Source organism: Equus caballus, chromosome 15, assembly GCF_041296265.1.
Source record: "Equus caballus isolate H_3958 breed thoroughbred chromosome 15, TB-T2T, whole genome shotgun sequence".
NCBI lineage: Eukaryota > Metazoa > Chordata > Mammalia > Perissodactyla > Equidae > Equus > Equus caballus.
This window is the reverse complement of record NC_091698.1, coordinates 100,096,449-100,119,692: the sequence shown is the minus strand read 5'-3', so window position 1 is coordinate 100,119,692 and position 23,244 is coordinate 100,096,449. Positions and strand designations below refer to the sequence as shown.

At 39.6% G+C, this 23,244-nt stretch overlaps 1 protein-coding gene across 3 annotated transcripts in view; it reads right to left on the bottom strand.

Annotated features, from left to right (window-relative positions):
* MBOAT2 (membrane bound O-acyltransferase domain containing 2) overlaps positions 1 to 23,244 on the bottom strand; it is a 126,113-nt gene that overhangs the window by 67,935 nt on the left and 34,934 nt on the right. For 2 of the 3 annotated variants that reach the window (XM_067053791.2, XM_067053793.2), the window contains exons 2-3: positions 10,189 to 10,334; positions 5,355 to 5,432 (exon numbers count right to left, since the gene is read on the bottom strand). In XM_067053791.2, the coding sequence (XP_066909892.1) occupies positions 5,355 to 5,432; positions 10,189 to 10,334 (224 nt within the window). Of the gene's footprint in view, positions 1 to 5,354; positions 5,433 to 9,465; positions 9,581 to 10,188; positions 10,335 to 23,244 lie in introns of those variants that run through there. The other variant, XM_067053795.2, reaches the window with a different exon arrangement.

The window sequence follows — 23,244 nt, the reverse complement described above, 5'->3', positions numbered from 1 at the left end:
TCGAGGCCAAAAGAAACTGACAGGACAGAGTGAGATGGAACTCTTCATACTCCAGGGGAAGATGTCTGGGACAGATGGCTGGAAAGGGAGGGTTTCCAGGGCAGGGAGACCGGGCTGTGGCAAACTTCAGGACTTATTTTCAGCAAGCAAGCCTGTGGGTCTCTGGGCTGCAGCTACAAAGAAAGAGTCAGGCCAAAAATGGTCCCTTTCGCTCTTCTGCACAGGTCCCAGGAAATAGGCTGCCGGCAGCTGCTTTCCAGAGCTCATGATCCCTGGGGAAACAGGGACGTCATCCAAGGTAGGAAAAGACAAATTGTCAACCATTTCCCCCAAGTAATCTTAGAAAACACACACACAGAGAATAAACTCTGGAGACAGCTCTAAAACATACCATGACATCAAAACCAAGAGAAAGCAGCTCACTTATACTTTCTCATCCTACCTCTCAGAAAAGATTCTCCCCCGTCTGCTGATAGCTGTAATTTCTTTAACAGGAAGAGTTTCCATTTCACAAATAGAGATAAAGGGCAAATTGCCTGTGACACACAGTGTGAAGAATTTCAGTCAATGAAATTAATTAATTACAACAACATGCTTCTCACGGAAGAATAAACAATAGGCCTCAGAGTGGAACTGACGTGGCTTCAAATCCACCCTTTTCGAACCATGTGACCTCAAACAGTTACAGAATAACTCAGCATCCCCATTTGTTTGCCTATAAAATGAGGGTGCGACGCCCAGCTCAAGCAGAAAGCTCTCAACACTCAGCCTGGCACAGTCAGCACCCTCTCCCCTTCCACTTGTTTTGGTGGGGGTCAAAAAAATAAATAAATAAGGTCTTGGGTATCCAAACAGAAAGAATGGGTGAACTAAGGCATGAGAGAGGGAGAAAATGGAGACAATCGATACTGAAATTGTAAAACTTCTCCATTTCACTTAGGGCCCTGTATGGATTTAAGGAAAAAACAGGTCCTCATAACTACCTCACATTCTGTGGCTCCAGCAGGTCCAACAGCGGCTTGTCAGGAGTTCCCATCAGAATGTAGATGGCTTCTGGTGCGTCTCCTACAGCATCCAAACCAAAGTGTCCCCTAATCACCTACTATTTAAATACCTCCAATCACAAATGCAGTAGCTCACAAATCACACCACTGAAGAGTCTCACTATAACTGAGATTGTCCTTCCTTGTGCCAAAAACGTGCCTCTTCATAATTCAACTAGAAGTACCAATTCCATCTTAGCACTCCAAAGAAGAGCATACATATTCCCTTTCGATATTTAAAGATAACTTCATGTCTCCCCTTCAACATCTAGATTTCCTTTCTTTGAGGGCACTCTAGGTTTTCAATGTTCCTTTTTTTTTTTTTTTTTTTTTTTGGTGAGGAAGATTGGTCCTGAGCTACTACCTGTTGCCAATCTTCCTCTTTTTCCTTAAGGAAGACTATCGCCAAACTAACACCTGTGTTGATATGCCTCTATTTTATGTAGGATGCGTCCACAGCATGGCTTGAGGAGCAGTGCTAGGTCTGTCCCTGGGATCCGAACCTGCAAACCCCAGGCCACTGAAGCGGAGCATGTGAACTTAACCACTATAGCACTGGACTGGCCCCTTCAATGTTCCTTTTGACCCTTCATTCTTATAACTAAACTCAGAAAAGTGTGGATGCATACAAACATCCACAAATTTTCCTAAGTGAGAAAATATACAAAATCCTTAAACCAACCTTCAAAAAGTGTGCTATTTTATTACTGATCTTCCTTCTTGCGCTTCCTTTATAATGTTTTCTTTTTAACAGCTCTATTGAAGTAAAATTTACATGCCATAAAACTCATCTAATTTAAATGTACAAATCAGCAAGTTTTAGTGAATTTATACGGTTTTGCAACCAAAAGCCTGCTGGAATTGTGACAGGAATTGCATTGAATCTATTTATCGATTGTGGGAGAACTGCCATCCATCAATGTGGATCTCTCTCCATTCAGTTAGGTCTTCTTTAATTTCTCCCAGCAATTCCTTTTACTTTCAGAGTAGTGGTCTTGCACATCTTCTAGTAAATTTATTCCTAAACATATTATTATTTTTGATGCAACTGTGAATAAATTTTTTTAAATTTCACTTTTGGACTGTTCATTTCTAATATACAAAAATAAAACTTATTTTTATATATTGCTCTTATATCCTATAATTTCACTATTCCCGTTATAATTTTTTGAATAAAACGTTTTTCATTACCATATTAAGTGGTAAACATCAGGTCTTGCATTATTTCACTTCCCTTTCACACAAAGCCAACACCGAGACGGCCAACACTTTAATCAGCTTTTTAGAAACCATCTGCTTCAGAACAATAATCCTTAGTAAATCATTAATAAAGTTCATACATTCCGCTACTTGCACCACAGCAAGTCTAAAACTATCACTTAGCAAACTTAAATTTATTTCATATTTCTGAAACCAGCAAGAAGAGCATCTGCCTTCCTTTCTTTTACAAACCCCGGGGCAGGAGTCTGCTTAGTATACGGGTTGGCCAAACACAGTCCACCACCTGTTTCTGTAAATAAAGACTGATGGAAGCACAGACATGCTCACTGGTTCATGCTGTCCACGGCTACTGGTGCATTACAGCAAGAGAGCCGAGTGGCTGTGACAGAGGCTGTATGCCCTGCAAAGTCTAACATATTTGCTACCTGGTCCCTCACAGACAGTTCCCCAAACCCTGCTCTCAGAAACGGTGGGCAAACATGGTAAAAGTTAACTTCTCCCTATATTAGTTAAGGAGAATATCCTAATATATAGGACATTCTATCCCTAAACACTCTTTTCTTTTTGTCTCTATCACTTAAGGTTTTCAATTTTTTCCCTCAAAAATTTCAAAGCATATATGAAAATACAGACTAGAAAAAGCACTGAATTCTAAAACAGATTAAGTTTTAAAGGTAAATCATCTAGATATGGATCAAAATAATACAGCATACATGAGTGTTAAATGAAGGGAGATACGAAAAAAAGCTTATTGTAAAATATCTTAATTTACACAAGGATTTGTTAAAGACAGTGCAACAACTACCCTACGAATAGCTTATCAAGGACGTAAAGCAGAGATTCAGGAATTTTTACACTGTAAAGTACTCAAGGAAGTCAAAATCCTTCATTTTAAAGATTTAAACCCTGGCTGTTCAAAGAAATACGTTAGACATACCACGTAAAACAAGAGTGGAAGAAATAAACAGAACTGTATTAAGACATAAACAGCACCTCCAGATGACACACAGGAATGCTCTAAGTCCCATCTAGTATATGTGAGTGAAATTCTTAAGGTCTGACCCATTAAACATTTTAAATTAATGTAAAGGCCTCAGTGAAAAAAAATAAGCTTATATGGACAGCAAGAAAAAAAAACAAGAAAGAAAAAGTAAAGCGAAACCGAAAAACACATATGGGTAGAAATAAAAATTGAAAGGAGCTAAAAGAGATTTAAAAAACACTTTTCAAATTAATCACCCACTTCTTTATTGCGAACACTAGCAACTCATAAGGCAAACCCTTATTTAGCCTAATGTGCCCATCAACAGTGTCGATTCCAACAGTGAAATCCTATCTTAAATATCAGCAGCACATATGCAAGCAGCACTTTCCTCCTGAACACTTACTATAAAAGAGTAACGTAAGTAATTTTATACAACTCTATGTCTCTAAAGCTACACTATCCAAGAGAACTTTCTGCGAGGACAGAAGTGTTCTCCATCTGCACTGTCCAGTACAGTAGCCACTAGCCACCTGTGGCCACTTAGCACTTGAAATGCGGCTAGAGCGAATGAACAAACGAATTTTAAATTTTAGTCATTTAAATTTACGTGCGCACATGTGGCTAATGGCTGCCACACTGGATGGTGCAGGTCTAAAGCATTATAAAGTTAACTTTACAGATTGCCACTGCCTTTCAGAAAAAGAAACAATTTCCTTTGACTAGATATGAGTTTATTAATCTTCCACTTTAGAAGAATATTACTTTTGTTTATGCAGTAATCTAGAAGTCTTCTGTCTTAATCTAATTAAGTTTCCTTCTGTTAGCCAGCTTAAAAACATACAACTCTTTTTTTATCAGATATTAAATACAGTATCACTTTGAACTTGTCATCTGTATAAGATTTTAAAAATAGGGTTATAATGGTATAAAAACTGCTTCACCTGAAACACCACTAAAATATTCTACTTCTCTTATAAAAATTAACTCAAAACACTACGAATTTGTGAGTGTTGGTGTAGAGAAGGAAGAGGAAAGCCAGTGCAGGTGGCGTCAATGGGAACGAAGAGAAGAAAACAGAGGAGGTGACCACCAGGTCAAACACGGAAGATGTAAAATACAACAAGGTTTAGAAAAAAGCTAATCAATTAGCTATAGGTCTATGATTCCTTGTGCAAAATTCTTGGGGCCATATATATTTCAGAATTCAGAAACACAGTGCCTGTGCCATCACAGATAATATAGAACCCCCTGCAGCAAGACGTGCTGGCAGGATCTGCTGGTTACACCCTGCCCCGGGGTGTTCAACCATGTTTTACACACCTCTACTCCCCAATTTCCATCTCTGTGCCAGACCTCGACACTCAGCTACCAGCTCCTATTGTTATGTCTCACAGACACTTCACAGTCAACATCCGTTTATTCGGCAAATAATAGTTCAGCGTTTCCTACATACCAAGCACTGTTTCAGGTGCTGATTACATACCTGCTTGAAAGGCTTATCCCTAAACATGCTCCCCAGCTCCAGGGTTCCCTCCATGAGAAAATGGTGCTTCCATCTACCCTATCACCCAAGCCAGGAACCTGGAATCATCCTTGACATTTTCTTCCTACTTGCACTTCCCATCCATCACTAAGTCCTTCCAAATTTACGTTCTAAATCTCTGTCCAACCTACTCACCTCACTCTCTCTCTCTCTGCTGTCAACCCCAAACTAAGCCAGTGGTTCTTAACTGGAGGTTCTGCCCCCAAAAGGCATTTGAAAACATCTAGAAACATTCATGGTTGTCTCAACTTGGGCGGTTAATGCTACTGGCATCTAATGGGTAGAGGCCAGGGATGCTGCTAAACATGCTACAGTTCAGAGGACAGTCCTGCCCATCAAAGAATTACCCAGTCTACAACATCAGTAATGTTGAGGTTGAGAAATCTGCTGTAAGCAAACAGAAGAGTGATGCATACCAATGATTTTATTTTTGTACTTATGACAGTTGTTCTTGAAAAAGTTCTCACAATTTAGAATAATTTTTAATGTAATAAAATTCTATTTTGACCTAATTCTATTACAGTGAAATACACATTTATATGTGAACAGAGTGAACACTTACGTGTGCATGTTCTCCACTCCTATTATGATCATGATACAGTAGGAAATTCCACTTTGTACAAGAAAATGTAAGGCATACCTATAAAAAAGTAAGAGCATTGTGAGAAGAAACATGCCCATTCACAAACATCAAGTCAAAACAATTCAGGCTAAAAAGTGCTTATGTATAACACAGAACATTCCCAGGTAAAAAAATAAGGAATCAAACCTCCAGAGCCTAAAATTCTGTGAATACCCTGGAGAAGGAGTCCCATATGGCAAGCCCCAGAAGAGCTGGAAAAAAATAAAACAAAACCCCATAAAGCCACACTCAGGCCCCAGCATTCCACGTCTCCTAGCTACATGAGAGCACTGCGGGGTTATGTGGCTAGAAGATTACAGCTTTTTCCATAATTTAAGGCACAATGATGGAAGGAGTAACAAATCTGGATTTTAGAAGAGTCCTAATAGAACATCAGTTATTTGTTTGCCCAAACTAAGTTCTCTCACATCAGCTTTACACTCTGTTTATCTTTTCAAGTATTACAAAACAACAAAAAAGTACTAAGTATTAGAATTAACTAAAAAGCAGTACACCCAAATCTATTTATTCTGAAAACATGATGGCTCAAGTCAAATGAGCTTCCTTACACAAATCTAGTCAATCCTTAATTTGCAGTAATCTACCTACAAAACATTTTGCTGAGATGGCAGAGTATTTTCTAAGGTTCTAACGTAGAAATCCACCACTAAATGAAAGAATTTATCCATTCAGTTCAAAAAGTTCAGGCAAAACATGATTAGAATCCCTAGTTTTAAAATTAACCTAAACTATCCCTAAGATTATACATACACGTGCACACACACACACACTTTCAATTTTCTTTCCCTTTTGATGGCATGAATAACACATGAAAAAATTTTCAAATCATTGTACACAATTTAAAGTATTAACAAGGATCTTAACCTATGATTAAAATGACTTTTATTCTAATCATTACGGAAAAACAGGCACCTCCAATGTGGAAAAGTTACTCAAATTTTTCCATAGAAATATTATAAATAAGAAGTAGGCTCCAAGGCAGACCCATAGAAGAAACTTATTTCACCCATTGCACAGACTGTGTCGGTCACTCTGTCTCTCCCTCCACCTAACGCACACGCGCGCAGGCACACACAGAACAATGTTGGCGCGGGGAGCTACTGTAACCAGAGGGCCAGGGGGAAGCAGAGAAAACATATATGAGTATAAACTGAACTGAAGCAAGCTTTAAAAAAATGACTAAAACACACACTTCTCAAGTCAATTATCCACCTGCTATTTATTGCCAGCATTAACAATTCACTAACGGACTCGATGTGAAAAACTGCAGAGGACTGCCAGATGCTTGGACGGGCTCGACTGACGGAGAGGACTCATTAAACACACTTGTCTTAAACAAAAACAATTTTTGAGGACTCTTGGGGAAATACTTTTCCTTTTCTATGATGAAATTTCCTTGGAACACGAGGGATATATGAGAACTTTAGAAGCTAAGAGTTTTATTTCTCCAATAGTGCCATCGTTCCTTACGTCACCTTAAGAGGCCCACTCCCCTGGCATCACCATTCAGACGACGTGCTTCGTCATCTTCTGTGGCGCAGTATAACGCTTGGCCAGCCTCCTGTTGTGCAAGCCTGTGTTACTGTGACCACCTAGGTTCATCTGTACAGAGCAGACCTGCAGTCACCTCCGGCTCACTGATTCCCACGGCAAGCATCAAGTTGCTTTTCCGCTCATTCATAGCACAGATGACTTTCTTCATAACCTCCCATTCCCAACTACTCCACTTGCCCTCATTAGTAAGATGAGCATAAAAAATACAGAGCAGCCACTTAATGTTCTTCAGGCTTAAGAGACAATACGTGAAAAGTGTTGACTGGGTTATCTGGTACACAGTAAGCACTCAATTATTAAGTATTCTTAGTAAAGTAAAAATTCAAGATAGATGATACCTTAAAAGTCTATTAAAATGCAACCCTCATTATTTTAGAGTTGAGGTCATATGCCTGACAGACTTTAAGACTTTCTGGGCAATTTATCCACTGGCTGATTCTTCAAGAGGTGGGGTGAAGTGGAACCCCAAGGATTGTGTACCATCATCTTTCAAGCTGCCTAAGTACTCTGAAAACAAAAGAATCCTCTATCCCAAACTTCAGTTTGTTTTTAGATATCACATTTTACTTATTTTGAGTTTCAAATCACACTAAAGGCAGGTATAAAATTTATTTTTAGCAAAAAAGAGCACTGGGAACAGAGTCCACGGACAAGGTCTCTGTCCTCAGAGAGCTTCCAGTCTGGAAGAAAGACAGAAATAAATAGATTACTTTAACACTGTATGGTAAACATTTAACAAAGAGGTATGATAAACATAAAAATTTCTAATCTGGACCATCAAGTGGATGACGGTAATGATGGACAACAATGATGATAATGGTCTTGACCCTGAGTAACTTTCCAGGCTTACAATGAGCTGGGATTGTGCTAAGCTCCTATCTGTAGTATTACGTCTTTTGGTCCCCACAGTAATCATTAGTTCCATCTTACAAAATAAAAGAGTGAAGCTAAGAAGGGTTGCATAATATGTCCAAAGTCACACAGCTACCAGGCCAAGGCACCCAGGGTGGGATCCGGGTCTGTCTGACTTCAGAGGTTACGCTCTATTCCATTACCCAATACTCTTACCAAAGGCAGCTAAATAAATAATTAAAAGTGTAAGTGAATTCTTAGTTAAAAGAAACCTGTAGTTGGCAGTCAAAAAAAAAAAAAAAACCTGACACCATATAGAAGTAGGTAAAATAATCAACTATACTTACAGAATACTAACATATATCTTCCAAAAGGGAAGTTGTCAAAATCAGCAGCAGATATGACTGCCTCTGAGCCTAAAAAGCAAAGTGCTAAAACGCAGATCAAAAGGATCTCTCCTTCCCATTCATTCCCACGAGCAAAGAGTTACCTTACACCTGGTGCAGAGACACAACAATCTCGCTTCCCAAAGAAAGGAATATACAAAGTTCCTCCTTCAAGAATAGAGAATTCTATTTAAAAAAGAAAAATCCTGGTCACCATATATAATTTGAATATTTAGGACTGCTTGACATTAAGGTCAGGTTCCTACTGACACTGTCTTATAAAGCACCCGAGAAGGCTTCACAGCGAGAAAACACCTCCTCAGGAAGGACCTGCAAGGAAAGAGCCACACGTGCCCCAAGCCGTCCAACTCCAGGAAGGAGCAGGCAAGTTTCACGCTTCTGTTTACACAGACCACAGCGTGAGCGGCGTCCTGGAGCAGGCCACTCTGCACTATAAGCCTTCCCCAGCCCCTCCTTAAAATACGCTACCCAAATACACACTGAATACTCAAGCATTGATGAGGGAAATGTGCAGACTGGGATATGCTTGAAAATACTCCAGAAAAATAAGCTGGGGAAAGGATAAAGTCAGAATGGTAGAACTTTAATAATTGTTGAAGTTGGGTAATGGGTATATGAGGGTTCATTATATTATTCTCTGCACTCCTGTAATTGAAAAGTTCCATAATAAAAAGTTTTAAAAATATATATACCCCTAAGGCGTGATTTACAAGAAGTTTAAATAGAACCACCTGAGAATCTAAGAACATTTTGATGATATCAATTTGATGTTATCAAGGAAGCAGCAAGACCACACCTGAAGAGATCCTATTTAAATCTCAGGCTACACACGTACCCAACACGAGCAGTGCCCGCAGAGGGTTGGTCACATGGCCACACGGCAGGTCCTGAATAAGCTATCCCTGATTGGTTTTCCATGAGTTTGTAGGAAACAGTAGCAATTGACAGAGACAAAAATTAGATTAAGAAGCACCGTATATTCCAACCCTCACAAGAACCAAAAACAACATCCTAAAACAAACACAGGGCACCATCAAAGTCCCACAGACTCAACCCACCACGACAGAAACTGCCAAACCACAGACCGAGCGAGTGCATTTTCACCCTCCCAGGGAATTTTCATCTCGAACAAGAGTCTGCACAAGAGCAAACCTAGAAAGCCTTATCTGTGAGTGTGTAAACGAGATAGCAAACAGGCAAGCAGCAGCAGCTCTCACTTAAGAAGGAAGATTCAGAAGAAATCACAAAGAAGCCCTTCCATTGAGAGTATCTGCTGCTTTGCCAGGCGGCGTGCTCTTCTCCTGGCTTCTCTGTCACACAGCCACAGTCACCTGTAACAAGCAGGGAGGGTGGTGTTTGTGTATTTAAGGCTCTCAGGGCAGCCCTGACAATTACGAAGGCAGCTAAATGAAGGAAATATACACACAGAGCATCTGAAGAGTCATAAACTAAAGCTTTCGATCATAAATAATTCTCCTCCACCAAAAGCAAACAAAAATCTTTTTTTGCTAATGGTAGAATCTAAAAAATGGTAATAGGGTTCTATCAATGGGCTTTACCAGACTCCTTAGAAGCCACTTGCATGGAAAGAAAAAAAACTATTTTAAATGCTTTATTTGTCTTGGCATAAAAATTTGCAAAGTAGGTGAAAAGAACTACTCATGACAGAATAAAATGTCCTTATATATTTTTTCTCCATCTGTCCTTTTTCATAAATTATAGCAAATTCCCCTCTGAGCCCAAACTGAAGAGACAGAGCCCATTCTCCAATTCTTTATTTTTTCTATTAAAAATAAAAATTGAAAAGTTGGCATATATATGTATACATATAAAACTTTATAAGTAAATATAAGAACAAAATCCCACAGAATGTATGTTTCTACTCATTCAAGTCACAAAGATATCCAAAGTCTTCATTTAAATATGATCAGAATACTTACCATCCAAAGCAAAAAAGTGCAAGGTAAAGGCCCAAAAGGGTAGCAACGACATGTCTCATAAAAGAGCTAGTTTTGCTTGAATGCAGGTAAGTTCGAAACCAAATGGCTGCTAGCAAGGCAAAGAGTTGGCACACTACAAAGTTGACCTGTAAAGAAAAATTAAAATTTCATATTAGCAACACAGACTTGAATTTTTCATTTGACAGCACGTTAAAATTCTCAGGACAAAAAGACCAAGGTTAAGCAAAATTAAGATCACTCAGTTTACAAAAGAAACAAAAACAAAACTCAGGGGCCTCCCCAGGGATGACAGCCTCAAGTTCAAAGTGACGGGCTGACACACACTGTCTGTGCTACAGGGTCAACAGCACCCAGCTGGTGAGAGGCCTGTGGGGCACCTGGAAGAACCTGGAAGATACAGGGGTGCAGACATAGAAATGGAAAGCACAGTACGGTGTGAGATACAGAGAAACTTGCTTAAAAGACTTAGGTGATCCTATAATTAGCAGAAAAGGTTTTTCTTCAAAAACCCTCTGGGCCAAGACCCTGGGCGGCCTGGCGGAATGCACCCTCTTCCATTTGGAGTTCCGCAGCCACCCCTGGTCGGGGAGTCAAGGAGCATCAGCTGGTCGAAAACTACCACCTTGTGAAACAGTCACAGCCCAATGTCTCAGCTCTGGGGGATCTCAAGGACTGGTTCAGGAGGCAAACGGATGAATGACAACAAAGAAGCCTTCAGAAAGCCGGGGGGGAAAACATTTACTCCCAGTCCACGAACGTCAACTTTGAAGTGTCCTCATAACTCACTGGGAACTGTTCTGCTCTCAAGCTGGGGAATGCAGCACATGCTGGGGATAGTGCTGCCGCTCTTCTCTCTCACTAGCAATGCTTCTGCCCTGGCAAAATGATAAAGGAAAATGCTAACAGTATGAATCTCTTCTCGTATTTAAGGACTTGAGGAAAATCTCCATTTCTCTTAGGAAGGATATCCTCACAGGACATTAAGGAAAATATGTCTTAAAATCTAAAAATAAAAGGAAAAATCCATTTTACATTAGGAACTTGCAAAAAAAACACATACAAAATCACTGCTTCAGGCTCCTCGATTTTGGGCAATCACAGCACCTACGTGAGAGGCTGCAGAGATCCACAGAGACATCTCTGCCTGAAGACACAGACAACGACGTGCTTTTTCTCGCATTACAAGAAGAAGACAGTTGAACGCTGTTGCACATAGTCTAAGAGACCATTGTTCTTTGAAACAGCTAGACTCAATACCAGCAAAACGTCATTCAAACAGGTTCTAAGCACTTTTTCCCTCCTAAAGGGTTCCAACTATATTTTTTAATTAAGCAAAAAGTAAATACATCAGAAAGATGAATATTCTTGATATTAACAACTACTCACATCTACAAAGCTTCTTGCAGTTTAAAAACTTTCTTTCAAATCTCTCTTAATTCAACAAAAATTTACAGAGCATCTACTACGGGCAATGTACAGGAAATTGAAAAAAGCCTAAGTCCCAGTGCTAGCCCAGAGTGACGTTAGTGAGAAAAGTAAACGTGTACACAAGGAACTTCAACTCAACTATTAAAGTGTCTGTTTAAAGGTTATATAGAAAGTGCTTTAAGAACACCACCACAAAGGAAAGAGCACAAAAGGGTGAATGTCACAAAGCAGATGACATGAGAGTTCCTATCACAGCTGATCACCAACCCGTGTGAGGAGTCTCTCTCCCTTCCCCTCCCTCTCTCTTTTCATATTTGTATATTCATATAAGATAAAGCAAAGTGTGATTATCATAGAAGCATTCTAGGACCAAGGGCATATGGAATTTTATCATATCTTTGTAGACATCCATTTTTAAATTGTCATCTTACAGATAAAGAACATGAGACCAGGCCCCACTCCAGACACTGAATCTAAATCTTTTAGGGGTAGGCCCAAAAGACCACATTAAAAATAAACAAGTCCTGATAATCCTCAAGGTGTGAGAACCACTCTGTTGGAAAATAAGGGAGAGGGCATTTTAAGTAGGAAAAAAAATAAGATATGAAGGAAGCACTGAGGCATGAAAACACAAATGAGCACAATGCAGGGTGGGTTCAGAAAGTGAGGGGCTTTGTGTGTCATGCTGAGGCGTTTACAGGTGAGCCCGTAAGTGATGAGAAACCACTGAAGATTTTTAGAATAAGAAAGTGACGTGATCCATCCTCTGCTTCTGCAAAGGAAGGAACGGAACAAGGAGTGTGTAGCAACAGGTTAGGAGGCTGCTGTTCGAGTCTCCTTGAGAAAGAAGGGTCTGAAGTAGCAGGGAGATAGAGAAAACCAATTCAAAGAACACTCCGACCACAGGACTGCCAGGAGTGGTCAGTAGACGAGGGGCTGAGAATGGGAAAGGCAGCAAGTCATTAATGGATGATGACATGAATCACGACAGGGCAATGCAGGAGGAAGAGCACGTTTTAGGGGGAGAAAGAACTCTCTCTCAGGTATGCTCAGTTTGAGAGTGCCCAGGGGACAAGTGTGCACTCTGAAGATGGCTGGAAGACAGGTCTGGAGGCAGAAGAGCAGATGAGAGTCTGGGAGTAACAGACACAGCCAAAGGAGAGCGACAGGAAGACGAGCAGACCTAGGACAGAATCCTACAGCCTGCAACAGTGGCGTCCAGGTCAGATAAGAGAAGCAAGCAGAATGAGGAGAGGAGGTGGGGAAGAGAGAAGGCAGGATCAAGAGGCCACAGTCACTGTCAGATGTCATGGGGCATGAAGTCCACCTAACTTGGCAGTTGAAACTTTATTGGTGACCTTGGTGAGAGTAACTGAAGTAGAATATCCAGAATAGAAAGCCACATTTTACAGATGAGGAAATTAAGTCTTAGCGTTTAGGTGAGCTATCTAAAATTATGCAGCTTAAGAATAATTCATGGGCCGGCCCAGTGGCACAGCAGTTAAGTTTGTACATTCAGCTTCAGCAGCCAATGGTTTGCCAGTTCAGATCCCGGGTGCAGACTTATGCACTGCTTGTCAAGCCATGCTGTGGCAGGCATCCCACATATAAAGTAGAGGAAGATGGGCATGGATGTTAGCTCAGGGCCAGTCTTCCTCAGCAAAAAGAGGAAGATCGGCAGGAGTTAGCTCATGGCCAGTCTTCCTCAAAAAAAAGCATTCATAATTATCCACTGATGGCCAGGATAATTGTGCAAGAGACACAAAAATGCATGGAATGAGGTCCTGCTCCAAAAAAACAAAAGGAGTGAGTCACAGACACGGAACTAGAGTACAATTTAAGTGCTAAGGCACAGACCTGGGAAAACCCAGAGGAGGAGCACTCAATTCCCCTAACCTGGGGGAAGCATCCCAAAGGCACCATAGTATTTGGGTCTTGTAACTGGGCTACGAAGGATAAGAAAGATTTGGACAATCAGATGGCAAGAACTCTAGGCGCAGGCAGTAGCATCATCATATCAAGAAAAAAATCTTTAACAAGATACTAGCAAATCGAATACAACAATACATTAAAAGGATCATACATCGTGATCAAGTGGGTTTCATTCCAGGGATGCAGGGATGGTTCAACATCTGCAATCTATCAACATGATACACCACATTAAAAAAAAGAATAAAAATCACATGGTCATCTCAACAGATGCAGAGAAAGCATTTGATAAGATACAGCATCCGTTTATGATAAAAACTCTAAATAAAGTGGGTATAGAAGGAAAATACCTCAACATAATAAAGGCCATGTATGACAAACCCACAGCTAATATCATCCTCAATGGGGAAAAGCCGAAAGCTAACCCTCTAAGAAAATGAGCCAGACAAGGATGCCCACTTTCACCACTCTTATTTAACACATTATTGGAAGCCCTAGCCAAAGCAATCAGGCAAGAAAAAGAAATAAAAGGGATCCATATTGGAAAAGAAGAAGTGAAACTGTCACTATGTGCAGACAACATGATTTTATATATAGAAAACCCTAAAGAATCCACTAAAAATCTTTCAGAAATAATAAATGAACACAGTCAAGTCGCAGGATACAAAATCAACATACAAAAATCGGTTGCATTTCTACACTAACAACAAAGTATCAGAAAGAGAAGTTAAGAATACAATCCCATTTAAAACTGCAGCAAAAAGAATAAAATACCTAGGAATAAACTTAACCAAAGAGGTGAGAGATCTGTACACCGAAAACCATAAAACATTGTTGAAAGAAATTGAAGGAGACAAAAGAAATGGAAAGATACTCTGTGCTCTTGGATTGGAAGAATTAACATACTTAAAATGTCCATACTTCCTAAAGCAATCTATAGATTCAATGCAATCCCTATCAGAGTTCCAACAACATTTTTCACAGAAATAGAATAAAGAATCCTAAAATTTATATGGAACAACAAAAGACCCCCAATAGCCAAAGGAATCCTGAGAAAAAAGAACAAAGCTGGAGGTGTCACACTCCCTGATTTCAAAATATACTACAAAGCCATAGAAACCAAAACAGGATGGTACTAGCAGAAAAACAGACACGCAGATCAATGGAACAGAATCAAGAGTCCAGAAATAAACCCACACATTTATGGACAGCTAATATTCGGACAAGGGAGCCAAGAGCACACAATGGAGAAAGGAGAGCCTCTTCAATAAATGGTGTTGGGAAAACTAGACAGCCACATGCAAAAGAATGAAAGCAGACCATTATCTTACACCACGCACAAAAATCCACTCAAAATGGATTAAAGACTTGAATGTAAGACCAGAAACCATGAAACTTCTAGAAGAAAACACAGGCAGTACGCTCTTTGACATAGGTCTTAGCAGCATATTTTCAAGTACCATGTCTATCCGAGCAAGAGAAACAAAAGAAAAAAATGAACAAATGGGACTACTACATCAAACTAAAAAGCTGCTGCACAGCAAAGGAAACCATCAACAAAATGAAAAGACAACCTAACAACTGGGAGAGGATATTTGCAAACCATGTATCAGGTAAGGGGTTAATATCCAAAATATACAAAGAACTCATACATCTCAACAACAAAAAAACCAACAACCCAACTAAAAAATGGGCAAAAGATCTGAACAGAGATTTCTCCAAAGAAGATATATGGATGGCCAACAGGCACATGAAAAGATGTTCAACATCATGAACTATCAGGGAAATGCAAATCAAAACTACAATGAGATATCACCTCACTCTGGTCAGAAGGGCTATAATTAACAAGAGAGGAAACAACATGTGTTGGAGAGGATGTGGAGAGAAGGGAACCCTCGTACACTCCTGGCTGGAGAGCAAACTGGTGCAGCCACTATGGAAAACAGTATGGAGTATCCTCAGAAAATTAAGAATAGATCCACCATATAATCCAGCTATTCCACTGCTGGGTATTTATCCAAAGAACTTGAAAACACAAATGCATAGAGATACATTCACCCCTATGTTCATTGCAGCATTATTCACAATAGCCAAGACTTGGAATCAACCTAGGTGTCCATCAAGGGACGAATGGATAAAGAAGATGTGGTATTTATACACAATGGAATACTACTCAGCCATAAGAAATGATGAAATCCGGCCATGTGTGACAACATAGATGGACCTTGAGGGTATTATGCTAAGTGAAATAAGTCAGAGGGAGAAAGTCAAATACCGTATGATCTCACTCATAAGTAGAAGACAACAATAACAACAAACACACACATAGCAACAGAGATTGGATTGGTGGTTACCATAGGGGAAGGGGGCCGCGGGGAGGGCAAAAGGGGTGATTAGGCTCACATGTGAGGTGATGAAGTATAATTAGTTTTTGGGTGGTGAACGTGATGTAATCTACACAGAATCTGAAAAATATTACGATGTGCATGTGAAACTATATAATGTTATAATCCAATGTTACCACAATAAAATAGAAAAATAAATAAAGAAAAAGAAAAAAATCTGTAGGACATCCAGAGGCATAAGTGCAGATTACTTGTTACTTTATATAGAAAATACTAGAATACATAAACACCCAGACATTCAAGTAACTGTTTTGAAAGGTCTTAAAGGTAAAACTCTTCCAAACTGAAACCGTATCTTAGTCATTCTTTCATGGGTGGGGTAGGGTTGGGGAGGCAAACGAATTCTGAAACGGGAGAGAGAGTGAGAAAGAACTAACACAGCTGAAGTGTATGGATAGCCACCATGTGCTGGGTCCTTTACACTGATTATCCCATTTAATCCTTAGAACAAGGGGCAATTTCCCCCATTTCACTCAACCAACTCAAGGTCACTTATACTCAAACCAAGTTGGCCTGAGTCTAGGCTGTTCCATGGCTGCCTTTCTACTTCCAGAGAACGTCTGAGATGAAAATGGATTGCTACAGGCAAGACTTTTAAAAAGATGCTATCTGCAAAATACTGCCATCTTATTTAACAAAACATCAACAAATAGCTACTTCCCATAACTAGTAAACACAATAAAAAAGATCCTGTGTAGAGTTCATGCACATTTGTTTTAGATCAACTCATTATATAAGCTTTTTTCTAAATGGAAAGAAATATAGACTAAAAAGACTGCATGTTCTTTTTTCAACACTATTTTGTTGAAAATATACAAATGACCTGATGCGCCTTCAAAGAAACTGCCCCCAGTAATTTGCGGGTAGGGGGATAGGAGTGCAGGCAGGGCACGAGACGGGGAGAAAGAAGCAAGGATGAAAAATCTTAGCCAATTTAAGACTGACTTGCAACTCACCTCATTTGACACAAAAGAAGCCTTTTTTGAAAGTTGCACACAAAAGCACTTACAAAAGCAATCGTTGTAAACATACCAGAAGACAGTTCTGAGGAGCATATTTTCCGTAAGGTGGTGAGAGAAGACTTTTCTTAACACCAAACGACACGGTTCAATCTCACAGTTGAGTTAGCGTCTAGGCACTCAGGTTGAAAGTCTACTGCCGGCCAACTCAGGGTGCAAGTAATTTATGCCACTCCAAAGTAACAGCAACAACGTTAACTTGTTTTTAAGGACATTCAAAGAAACTCTTAATAGTACCCCAAAATAAATTTGTAAAAACATTTAGGGAGGGAGTGGTCCATGACGGTGACACATGAGGCTCCTGAACTCACCTCCACTCACGAACACACCAAATCTGTAGCTACACACAAAGCAATCTCTAACTATGTGAGATGATGGATGTGGTAATCATTTCTCAATATATCCATCTATCAAATCATTATGTGTGCATATCAAGCTAATATAGTGTTACATGTCAATTATATCTCAATAAAACTGGAGGGGGGAGCCATTAGGTAGTTCAAAAGCTTTTCCAAAAAGAAGATACAGATGTTATAAAAGCAAAGTTTGGTAGATTTTTACCATATAAAGATTTAAAACTTATGTATAGCAAAATGAAAAAAAGGCAAAAGACAAATGAAAAGTGGGAGAAAACATTTGCAGAACATATGACAGGAAAAAAAGAGTCATTTTACTTAATACACAAAAAACTTCTACATATCCACAAGAAAACAATGAACTACTCAAAATTAGGCAAAAGGCATAAACATTTACAAATGTCAATGTCCAATAAAGATATGAAAAATCTCTCTCAGCCGTAAGTAAGGACATGCAAATTAAACCATGAGAAAGGCACCAAGCATGCCCCCCGCCCCACCCCCCACACTGCCGAGGGAATGAGGAGCTGGCATTCTGCACTGTCGGGAGACTGTAACAGGGTAGCTCTTCAAAGGAAACTTGACAATGGCCGTCAAAACTTAAAATGAACTATCCTTTACCAAGAAACCCAACGTGTACAACTGGACCCTAGATAAAGTGGCACAAACACTCAAGCATACAAGAGGGCTCATTGTAGCATTGTTTAAATCAGACATGAACAGTGTCCATCAACAAGGGACTATTAAATAAATGGTGTATTTCCCATCTATAGAAAAGAATCATTTCCCATCAGGAGAAGAAAAGCTAGATTAGTCAATTAATGTAACCGGGGTGAAGGACTCTCCTTTTAGAAAAACTGAAGTCACACCGCGTTTCATAAGCCCTGCTGCTCACACTGCATTTTTACTGTGCGCCAGGCACTGTCGTGGCAGGTGTGGATATGCGCCTGACCACAGCTCCACTTGCTGCACTCCTGAAATCCATCGCCTGGTTCCTGCCAAGGGCGCGCTCCCCACAAGTGGGTGTGGCAGGGAAACGAAGGCAGGCCTGTTCCTAGGACCCAGGAGACTCTGGCTTTGCCAGCCTTCCTGGAACCGCACCACAGTGGAAGTCTCACCCTACCCAACCTGTCCTCTCCAAAGGGGTCAGACCTGCGGGCGGCCAGCCCGCCCACCTGCCTCCAGCTCCCTCCCAGCCTTCCCTCCCAGGCATTTCTCAGGCAGACCTCCTGCTCACCTAATTGCTTCCTGGCATCTGCTCCTCAGAGGACCCAAACTGTTCTTAGGCTTTACAATTATCTATTTAATCCTCACAACAACTCTATGAGATAAGCGTTATCTACATTTTACAGATGAAGAAACCAAGACACCGCTCTGCTGCCTCTTAAATTTAAAAACCAAGTCCAAATGGATTACTGGCCTATACTCAACTGCGGTGGTCATCAGTGCCACTCAAGGGCACCGGGTTCTCCTCTCCTTCTGGGCAGACGGAGGACTGAATTTCCTGACTCCCTATGGTGACTAGCCACGGCCAGTGAGCCCTTAGCAGAAGTGACGTGTGCCGCTTCTTCTTAATTACCAGAACAAGAACCTCCAGAGTTGTCTTTCTGTCTGCAATATTCCAGAAATGACGAGGGAAGCCCCCTGCCAACTCCTGATTAGACAAGTGGCAAGAGAGACCTTTGTGGTTTTAAGCCCATGAATTTGGGGATGGTTTGTTACCACAAAAGCATAATCTAGTTTATCCTGACTTGATATGATAACAAACTATCTATGTCCTAGACAAGAATGTAAGAGATTATATATAATCAGATTTTCTACACAAAAACTAAAAACTTCTATACAACAAAAGAATATTAAGACAATATTGTAAGTAACAATCTGGAAGAAAAAAATACAAATTTATGAGATACATAACAAAGGGTTAGGATTCAAAATGTAGAAAGAACTCCTAGGAGTCAATAGGAAAAAGACAACAATATAAAAATGGAGAAAGAAAGCAATATGCAATTCACGAAAGAAACTAAAAATCAGATTAGATTTTTGAAATGTGGTTACAAGAATTGCATAGATCTGTATGTTGTGACATGGAAGATATCCAAGATATACTATTAAGTGAAAAGTGTAAACTGCAGAACAGAAGAAAAATCCAAACTATGTATACATTCATTTCATCAAACATTTATTTGCCCTGTACTTATTATGAGCCTACTATGCACCTACAATGCACTAGACATTAAGTTCGTTCTCCATATATCCTATTCATATAGACCACATTTCACTAATTGTAGCTACTCAACAGACCCCAGGTATGCTCCAGGCACAGCCCACGTGCTTTACAAGACAGCTTCAAGTAACCCTCATGAGCATCTTGTGGAATGCGGCACCCTTACTCCAGAGTCTGTGCTACTCGCCACGTGCTGTTCTGCTTCCATCCGCACACGCACAGGAAAACTAGACATCAAACTGTTAGATATGGTCCCCTCTAGGAAGGAGGTAATGGTGAAGGAAGTGGACTTGAAATATTCTGCTATTTCCAATGCGACATGTACAATGAAGCACCCTGTGCAAACCCCTCCTTTCCGATCCAGTTCTCTCCATCCCCTCCACCAAGAGTAATCACTAGCCTTAAGTTGTACAGTACTCTCATGAGTATTGTTATACTTTTACCACCTGCATAATTTACATTGTGTATTGCTTTGAATGTTTTAAATTTTATAAAATGGTAAAAGACAAAGTAAGCAGCTGCAATTTCTTTTCACTTAACATTACACTCCTGACATTTATCTATGTTGATACATTTACTTACTGCTGTATCGTATTCCACTGTATGAACACTCCACTGTATGAACACTCGGAGTAGGATTTCTGGGTTGACCATCCTCCCTTAACTAGATGTTGCTAATTGCTCTCCTAAGCAATGTGTACCTATTTATACTCCCAGTAGCAGTGTGAGTTCCACTGCTCCTATTCTTGACAATAGCTGGTACTGTCAGACTTGGAATTTCTGCCAAGCTAATGGATGTAAAATGTTATCTCATTATTTTTTCATTTGCATATCCCCTGATTACTAGTGAGCTTGAGCATTTTTCATATGTTTATTGGACATTCAGTTTCCTCTTTATATTCTTTGCACACTTTTCTATTGAGTTTTTTTCTCATTGATTTTTTTAAAAGAATTTTTTATATATTTGAAACTGATCTTTTGCACATAGCCTCTCTCAAGTCTACGGCTGCTTTTTATCTTTGTTTATGGCGTCTCTTCCAATAGAAGTTTTCTCTATGGTTTATGAGCTCTTTGGCTTTTGGTTTTTGCACTATACATACAACTATATTTATTACATGAATACATGGACACACGTCCATCTATTTCTTGGGTTAGTTTTTTTGAAAAAAACAGAAAATAGTTCAAGTATGATTATATCACTGAATGAGAGAAACTCAGAATTCTGAATTTTCTACTTACGGCATTAAAACATTTATCTATGTCTATTTCCTAAAACAAAATATCTTAGTGCTTCCAGCACTAACATTTTCTGATTCAGTATAATAGGTTTTATTACATTTCACAAAACCTAAAGCATCCTCACAATATCCATGTGAGATAAATGTCATCTCTGCTTTAAAGGAAACAGCAAGCCTGGAAGATTCAGGACCCAGACCTCCTGGCTCTGTCTTACGCTTTTTCCTTTTAGTTCCAAAGTTGAACCTGATCCTACCATTTCCTCATTTTTACTAAGGGTGCCTAGACTTTAACTAATGTGTAGCAACAAAATCTAAAAATGTTATTCACAACTTGGCATTCTGTCTCTACAATGTATTTTTTCTTTTTATTCTTTAAATTTCCTCCCTTTTACTGGAACACGAGGAGAGGGTTTCTAGGGTGTTCAAAACACCTATCAAGTTATACACTTATCCTTGAGCAATTTTCTGAACAGATCTGTGCTATCCAATATGATACCACCAGCCACATGTGGCTACGAGCACTTCTATGTGGCTACTCCAAATTAAGATGTCAAATACACGCTAGACTTCAAAGACATAGTATAAAAAAAGAACATCAAATATGTCATTAATAATTTTTTACTGATTACTGTATTGAATAATATTTTGAATATACTGATTAAATAAAATATATTATGAACATTAATTTCACCTGGTCTTTTTTACTTTTTTTAACGTGTCTATCAGAAAATTTAAAATTACATATGTGGTTAGCATTTGTGGCTTACATTATTTTTCTACTGCACTGCACTGGATATATTTCTGAAATACTTTAAAAGTTTAAAATATTTTTCTCCCTCTTACGAAAAAATGTATACTTAAACTGCCATGTATGCCACATGACAGTTTTTAATACTTCTACATCAGAATTAAGCATTCTATAATAAGCCAACAATTGACTTATAATAAGTTTAGAGTAAAAAAACCTTAAATTTTGTGGCAGCCCAAAATCAGTACAATCCTCAAAAAATTAACAAAAGTAGCCCAAAAAATCAATTGTTACTTCCATATCTCTATCAATGAAACACAAAATATGTTCTAGTGTTATTTTCCTAATAGCATAAATGGCTTTTGGATAGCATATTTACATTCTTAGCCAGTGGCTCCCAAGAGAACAGCCAGTCCTCAGGAGACCCCACATTGGTGTGGGGTGGAGGAGTGAGGCACACAGCCTGTGGCCAAGGATCACAGGGCTTCTCAAGGCCCCACAGATAGAATAACCTTTAGCATCGTTGGCACTGTGCTCAAATCTACCTGCGTAAGTCCAGCTGTCTAATAATGACCCGCACAGCTGGGTCGAAACGGATTCCCAGATACCAGCCCCTGAATTTTTATTCCTCTAGTCTGAAATAGGACCTCAAATTCTTTTTTTTTTTAATTCCCCAGCAAAATTCGTGTACAGCCATGTTTGGGAAAATGTCCTCATCAACCAAGCTCAAAGTCAACTAGATATGATGGGGCCCAAAGGTCAGGCAAAGAACCACTTTTTAAATCTTTAGGAAATAACGCAAATTAACCCACATAAGATACTATTAGATACCCACCAGACTGCCAAACCTCTTACAGTCTGACAATACCAAATGTAGACCACCACATGGAGCATTGGGGTCCCTCACACGCGGCTAACACAACTACTCCGGAAAACAGCGTGGTGTTTTCTTACAGAAGTGAAGAAACTCATGCCCTGTGACTCAGGCACTCTACTACTTAGAGGTACAACATGGGGACCAGGAGACATGCACAAGACTGTTCAAAACAGTGTTGTTCATAATAGCCAAAAGCTAGAAAAAACCTAATGCCCATTAACAGTACAATGGTTAAATATATTGTGGTATATTCATGCAACAGGAAACTACACAGAACAATGAAAATAAAAGAATTATAACCTCTTACAACATATGGATTAAACTCAACACACAACGCTGTGTGAACTAAGCCATGCCTCTCTTGAATCCATTCAGAGGCATACATACAAAATATAAACATATATTCATAAACAAGCAATAAACCATATTGTTTGGGGATACCAACACAAGTGACAAAACTATAAAGCAGAGCATGAAATGACTATCACTGAAGTCACTCATGTGCTCACCTACAGAGGAAGGGAACAGGATACAGTGAGAGACACACGGGGGCTTTTGTGGGTTGGTAATATTCTATTTCTTGACCAGGTGGTTACAGAGGTATTGACTTTATAATTTTTTGTTAAACTTTATGTATTGGCTATGGTAACACTAGGTGCTGTAATAAACACACTCAAAATATATGTAATGGCTCCAACAAAACTGAGGTTCACATAATAGTCCAAAACAGATATTCCTGGTCAGTGAGCGGCCTTCCTAGGTAGGTGATTTAGGGGTCCCGGCTCCCCCCATCTTGTGGTACCATTAT